Raw genomic sequence first — 7287 nt, 5'->3', positions numbered from 1 at the left:
GTGGAACCAATTAAAATTAGGGAGTTGATATTTACATTCTATTTATTAGGGAATTGATATTTACACTCTATTTTGTATTATTTGCATTTCATTTATGAATAAATTTAAACTCTATTTTACACATGAAGTGGGGTATAAATAACAAAATGAAGTGTAAATATCAACTCTCTAAAATTATTCTATTATATATAATTTTTCAATGCAAGTATGGTAGTACACCAAGATTTTTTCAAGTTTTACCTCAACCTCAATCATATTTAAATTTATATTACTTTTTTTTTGAGATTTTTCACAACATACTTCATCGTTTTAGACAGGAAAAAATCTCAACCAAATTAGTTATTTATAAATCTTTATTTTTTTAAAATTCATGCCCAAACACATAACAGACACAACGCATATATCCTTATTATAAAGTGTGTATAATAATAATAATAATAATAATAATAATAATAATTATTATTATTATTATTATTATAATATAATATAATATGCAAGAAGCCGAAGCCAGAAAACTTTTAATATTCAACTTTATAGTTAAAAAAACAACATGCACAATTTTGATCACCATATCTTATCCTATTTAATATACTCAATGGACAAAGCTATGACAACTCCAACTCAAAGAGAATCTATTCCTTGAACAAATGTATACTATACTATGAATTTTAGTTTTGATTTAAATTTTTGGGTCACCTGTGCTTATACATACATTTTCCAATAAACAAGCCGACACACACTTCAACTCCTGTGCAGCTTGGATTGAAGAACCGGACTTCGCGAATGAATGATTGCAGCAACGATGGCGAAAGACTGCAAAACTGAGAGACTCGACTGAAAATTGATGTAAAACAAGCCATCGTGTATATTCACCATTTTCATGACGGGCATGGTCTGTTTTGAACCCTGTAAAAAGATACCGAATGGTTAGCTCTATGTCATAAAAGTAACTAAAATAAATTTAGGTATGTAGTGCATGGTTGAGTTCTTATAAAGCCATTCCAACTTCTGATACAGATCAACATCAAATTCGAACCAACCAAGTACTATGCGTCTATTTTCGTTTTGCAATAACGACCAACTCAGTCCATAATAAAAACATTCAAAAATTTCACACAATTTCATGAATAGAAAGAAGATAACAGATTGAAGAGTTAGCAAACCTGTATGAAGAAATCGGTTGAGTTGCATTCTTGTGAATCATCATCTAAGCGGGATAAATCCGCACAGCGTGAGTTGGTGTTGAGAATTGTTAACGGGCAGCCAATATCCCATCCCCCACAGTCGCACTGGCCACCACTGATCCATCTATCGATAAGACTCAAAGGCCCACTATTTATTGTTCTCGGTCCGCCATGAAAACCAGCAGGAATGATAACGTCGATTGTTGTGGAGCATTGTGCAGAATTTTGAGTGAATCTGGAGGGCGTCAAGGTCTCTAAAGACATATTATTTCCTGATTTCTTGAGAAACTTCATTCCCCATCCTCCAAGATCAGCCACCTTACTATTGCCAAAGACATGATCTTTCACAACAACGGCAGCTGACTCAATATCTTGCAAGTATTTATTTTCTGCACAATCCTCGTATTGATCGAAACTTTCCTGTGTTTCTCGAGAAGGGTTTGAAGATGCATCTTCAAGAATAGCACGAGGTGCCTCATTCTTGTAAAGTGTCCTGTGCTTATATGAGCGACTAGACCTAAAAACGTCCACAACTTTTTTCGCCAGAATCTTGTTCTTCTTAAGGATGTGATTCGAGGTTTGTAACTTCCCATGATGATTGTGGTTTGAAACAGAAAGGACAAACCGAGTTTCAACGACGTCTGAGTTATCGGCACATACCGTGATTGAATGAGAAACTCCCATAGTGCCAACTTTGTCCAAATAAATTTCACGGGTATTTTTTCCTTTCTTGTCCCGTTTCCTTGAATGGAAAGTGTAAACATAATCCAAAACTTTATCATCTAAAGATTTGACCTTGGACAAGTCCGCCACATAGACCTCTGGCCTATCATCCACGGTGTAAACATAGTGCGGTAGCCCATTCTTCCATGCACACGTAAGCATTCCCTGATACATGGTGGCGGATGTGGAACAAGACGACTGATCTGAGCTGCTTGAGTTTGTGCTTGATGAAGAAACAGCCCTTTTATGCACAGCTTCAGATACATATTTGTCATCAAGCACCGTTACCTTATGAGATGATTTGTTGTTTATTCCATTAGTAGAGGCGAGTGGATTAGAGTTAACTAGTTCAGTACCATCATGTAAACTTATTTTTCCATCCTCGACATCATTATCTAACGACCCAAATTTTTGAAGCAAAGGGCTCTTCATGATGTTGATCATACTTGAACTACGTGTAACAGGGTTAAACGTCCATTCACCACTCGAGTCTACCACAACATCCATTCCAAATGCAAAAGATGGAGATTCAACAGCTAATCTAGCCATTTCACACAAACTTCTATTCCTATTTTCGGTTAAATTACTTGCATCACAGGACAATGTATCCACTTTTGAGGCGATATTCCAAGCAGCAAACTTACGTATTAACTCGAGACAACGAAGAGCATATTTCTCATCAAAGCTTGTAATATGCTTAGGAATACTATTACGTAAGCCGTGAAAGTTCTGAAAGAAGAACTTACTAGGTGTTGCATAAATACATGAACTTTGAATATTTAATATCAGAGTTTGCTCGGGCTCCGGTTTTCTACAGCATTTCCGCGATACAAGAATCCCCCCTTCTGATTCAAGATCTTCTGTGGTAAAGAACATAGTATTTTCTTCGTTGTCCCCATTGTCTCTCCAGTCAATACTCATGCTCTATGTCTTATGGCTTCAGATGTGTAGTAATCACTTAAAATCAAATAAAAAGCGCTTTTTTCATTTGTTGCTTCAGCTATATACCGATATAACATTCAGATCCATGCAACCTAATACATCACGCATCCCTGAGCCAATCTGGAAACAAAACAATAAAATCAGTTTACTTTATTCAGTTTGAAAGATATCCAAAACAAAACAGCAAAGAAATATATTTGAATCTTGAGAAGAACGACCCAATTCGATTACTATTTTCAAATATAGTCAACAAACTCTAGCTGATGAATTTCCATAGACCTCGGCCTCCCTTTCTAATGAAAATCAGTATTATGTGCCCGAAAAACGATTTGAAACATATAAAAACATTACCTATCTTACATAAGAAAAGAATTTACTGTTAACAAAATAGATAATTGAATACAGAAACTGACTTCGGACGAATTTCTTTCAGTAGGTTCTTGTTTATAAACGAAAATCATTCAGTACACGAATGAAAAGAAAATCTTGATAAACATCAAAGTCTAATCACCAAAATTAAACCTACATAAATCCAAAATCTTGCCAACAAAACACCAATATTTTTAGCAAATTTCCTCTAAATCGAAAGAAAACAGAGCAAACCTAACCACCATATGTCTTCCCTTAAATTAATCCATAAGGAATAAATAGTATGGAACCAAAAATTTGGGGAAAAATCACATAATTTATATGCCAACATAGCTCAAACAGATAATAACATTTAAGAAACACAACCCTCAATAAAAAAGTTGCAAACTTCCTTTAAACCAAAAACTAACACTAAAATCACTTGATCACATCACATGCACCATAAATCATGATTCAATGAAACGATTTCTTCACCAAAAGAACTAGATTTTAAGCTAAAAGCCCACATAACACAATAGTTGAAGCAATATTCTTCCATTTCATCATCAAAAACAGTGAAAAACCTAAACAAAAACCATACAAAACTCAATTTCAAACCATACCCACAAACTAAAACATCATTATTATCAAGAAAACACACCATCTAAACTCAAAACGCAATTTTCCCAAGGAAAAAAATATGGGTTTCAAGGGGGGAAAAGGAAAAAACTTTACCAACCTTCACATGAAAGAACCAGAGCATGAGCTGCACCAACTCAAATCTTTTCAACCCACAACTGGAAATTACTGATTTTACACAGCAGCAAATAGTCTTGATTCTGTTCCCAAAAAAAACGAAGAATAAGAACAGAGAATCCAAGCACAGAAACCACAAGATTACAAGAACATATGATTCGAGGAAATTAAAAGAAAATCATAACGAATATGGTTATAAATCGATGTATGCCGCGTTTAATCTTGGAGAAATAAAATTTAATGGTAGGTCCCACACGTGCCTGATTCTTGCAAATTTCATGGTCAAATCAAAAGCCGAAAGAAAAAATTTAAAAACTGAGATTTTGAATGAGAAAATACACCAAAATGTTAAACGTACATGTCCCTTGCATTGTGTTTGTATACGGGATTTGTTAGTGAAAGTGACGGATGTTTCTTGATACATTTAGATACCGATTGGTATTATGGATGAGCGACAGATAAATAAAAACATGATGAGATATGGATAAACAAGACATAGTTATAAATAAATTGTTGTTTTGCATGTTTTTTATTTTGTAGGATTATTGTGTTTATTCTCTTAATTATCATTGTTAATTTCACACAATTTCACTTATATGACATTCATCATCCACTAATATCATGTGTTAAGAGGTATTTGTCAAACCTACATCTAATCTCATACCCAGTCATAAGATATCATTGGATTAACAAAAAAATGAAAGAATACATAGGATAAGTAAAAATTTGTGTCTCATGCCACTTTTATCTCATGTACCAAACGGTACCTTATTTATTTATACAAATATAGTGTTCAGGGAGGCAAAAGATATTGTCACGAACATCAATATTTATACTCTAGATTATCGTTTCCCATTAAATTTTTTTGAAAATTTTGAAAGTTTATTATAAGGATTCATAGATTGATTTATGGCATTGTCCTATAATTAAGCTTTTGATTACAATGTAACAAAAAACCTTTTATAATATGATATTAATAATAATAATAATAAAAATAATAATAAAAGTGGGTTGAAGGTTGAAAGATATATGAGCTGGTACGCATAAGTAGTACAAAATTCACATGCCTCATGGGGCCATAAGAAAGCCAACGCCATGAAAAACAAAGCAAATATAAAAGAAAGACGGAGACAAATAAATTATGGGACCCTTTTGTTATTTCTCATACACGTGATGTGGATACGTTTTATATATTTTGTGACCAATAGATCAAAAGGGTTTTATATATAATATATATATATATATATATATATATATATGAATTTTAATCACATAAACAACCACCATGGGCAACTATGTGAGCAACTGCTGACGTGACACCTTGTACATCCAATGAGTGATTTTCACGCCAGCTGTTGCTCACGTAGGTGCCCATGATGGTTGCTCATGTGATCAAAACTCATATATATATATATATATATTACTTAAACACTCATGGTGTCTACTAAATGATTTAGTCCGTGGATAAGACATCAATCTAAATTTATATTTATAATCTTTCTATTTTAATTAAACAAATATAAATATGAATAAAAATATTTTTTTTTAAAAAAAAACTAACCTAAAGAAGAGGAAAAATTTGCTTCCAGTTAACGTATCTGGAAAACAATTATATAAGTTCGAAAACCAACTTTGCTAATATATAAATGAGTGTGCATGTCACGGCAAAAAATATTCTACGACATTTCTTATAATATTTCTATTGAGTTTATGGAACTGAATAATATTATTGATCACAACTGTTGAATAAATAGATACAACAATGAACCTATAAATATGTAAAGATATACACAAAGATAATCTCCTAACTTACATGGAGATAAACATGTAAACTATTTAAGAGATAAGATAACTAAATAAAAGAATATCTACAAGAATATTGCTTAACATGCCCCATCAAGATGGTGATTCATGAAAAACACCAATCTTGAAAGTTAAATCACGAAGACGAGCCGAGGGCAGTGGTTTTGTGAGTGCATCAGCCAGTTGATCTGTGGAAGAAACATGGGAGATGCGCAAGTGCGAGCGTTGAACCAGTTCCCTAACAAAGTGACAATCCAGCGCTATATGTTTCATACAAGAGTGAAAAACCGAATTAGCACACAAATAAGTAGCCCCAATGTTATCACTATACAGCACATGCACAGAAGACAAGGAGATGTGAAGTTCACGAATGAGAGAGCTTATCCAGAGGCAATGACACGATATTCAGCTTCAGTAGAGGAGCGAGCGACCGATCGTTGTTTCTTGGAACTCCATGAAATCGGGTTGGAGCCCAAGAAAATGACGTAAGCTGCAGTAGAACAACGGTCATTGGGATTACCCGCCCAGTCAACATCAGTGAAGTCATGCAAAGACAGAGTAGTATCCTTTTGGAGATGAAGACCATAATCTAGAGTGCCATTGAGATAGCGAAGTAATCGTTTAACAGCACCCCAATGTGTTTCCGAGGGAGAGTGAATGAATTGAGACAGACGGTTGACAGGAAATGTCACATCAGAGCGTGTGAGGAGAAGGTACAGAAGACTACTGACAACCTGCCTGTAGCAGTACGCATCAGTGGAAGGAGTACCATCATGAAGAGACAGTGGAGTCCCCGTCGCTAGTGGTGTCTGAACGGGCCTGGCACTCTGCATATTGAATCGAGCAAGAAGATCAATAACTGTAGTGACCCTGCATTTAATCACCTAATAACTGGCAACTAATAGCATGCATTAAACTTAATAAAGCAAAAATGCTTAAGAAAGTAAAACATGCAGAAACAAAAACCATAATTTACATATCAGCTTAGTAAAACATGACCAGGCTTAATACTGTAGTGATACAACCATATCTAAAAGCTTAAAATAAATCTGTCTATGTAGTGACCCGTATCCAGAATTAACGATTAATCAGTAATTAATCATGTAATCATGTTTACATTAAGTAAAATATGATTAAGAAAATTTCAAATGGGTTAACGGAGTCCAGAAATGGATCCAGAACACTAAAAAATGGCCGGGAAGGTTCCAAGGGTTCGGCGGGTTTGGAGGGTCCGAACCAGGTTAGGAGGCTCCGAACGGGTTCGGAGGATCCGAACCTAAGATAGGAGGCTCCGAACTGCAGAGCCAGCTGTCCAAGAATAATACCTCATTGATAACATCATTAATGGGACTTCGGAGGGTTCGAAGTCAGGATCGGAGGCTCCGAACAGGAACGGAGGCTCCGAAGTCAGGAACGGAGGATCCGAACCAGTTTGGAGGATCCGAAGTCGAGTTCGGAGGCTCCGAACTTCGCCTATAAATAGGGGTCCAAAATTTCATTTTCAACTCGCACCTCTCCTTTTTCTCTCTCA

At 35.0% G+C, this 7287-nt stretch overlaps 1 protein-coding gene across 1 annotated transcript; it reads right to left on the bottom strand.

The window, feature by feature from the left end:
- Positions 1–512: 512 nt before the first annotated feature.
- On the bottom strand, positions 513–4221 carry LOC140889009 (uncharacterized). The gene is made up of 3 exons (XM_073296706.1): positions 3937–4221; positions 1164–2969; positions 513–906 (listed from the first exon to the last, which is right to left on the bottom strand). The coding sequence occupies exons 2-3, from the start codon at positions 2826–2828 to the stop codon at positions 742–744; spliced, it is 1830 nt and encodes a 609-aa protein (XP_073152807.1). The 5' UTR covers positions 2829–2969; positions 3937–4221; the 3' UTR covers positions 513–741.
- Positions 4222–7287: the final 3066 nt, after the last annotated feature.

The sequence above is a fragment of the Henckelia pumila genome, chromosome 1 (genome assembly GCF_033568475.1).
Source record: "Henckelia pumila isolate YLH828 chromosome 1, ASM3356847v2, whole genome shotgun sequence".
Taxonomy (NCBI): Eukaryota; Viridiplantae; Streptophyta; class Magnoliopsida; order Lamiales; family Gesneriaceae; genus Henckelia; species Henckelia pumila.
This window is presented reverse-complemented; position numbering and strand designations above follow the sequence as displayed.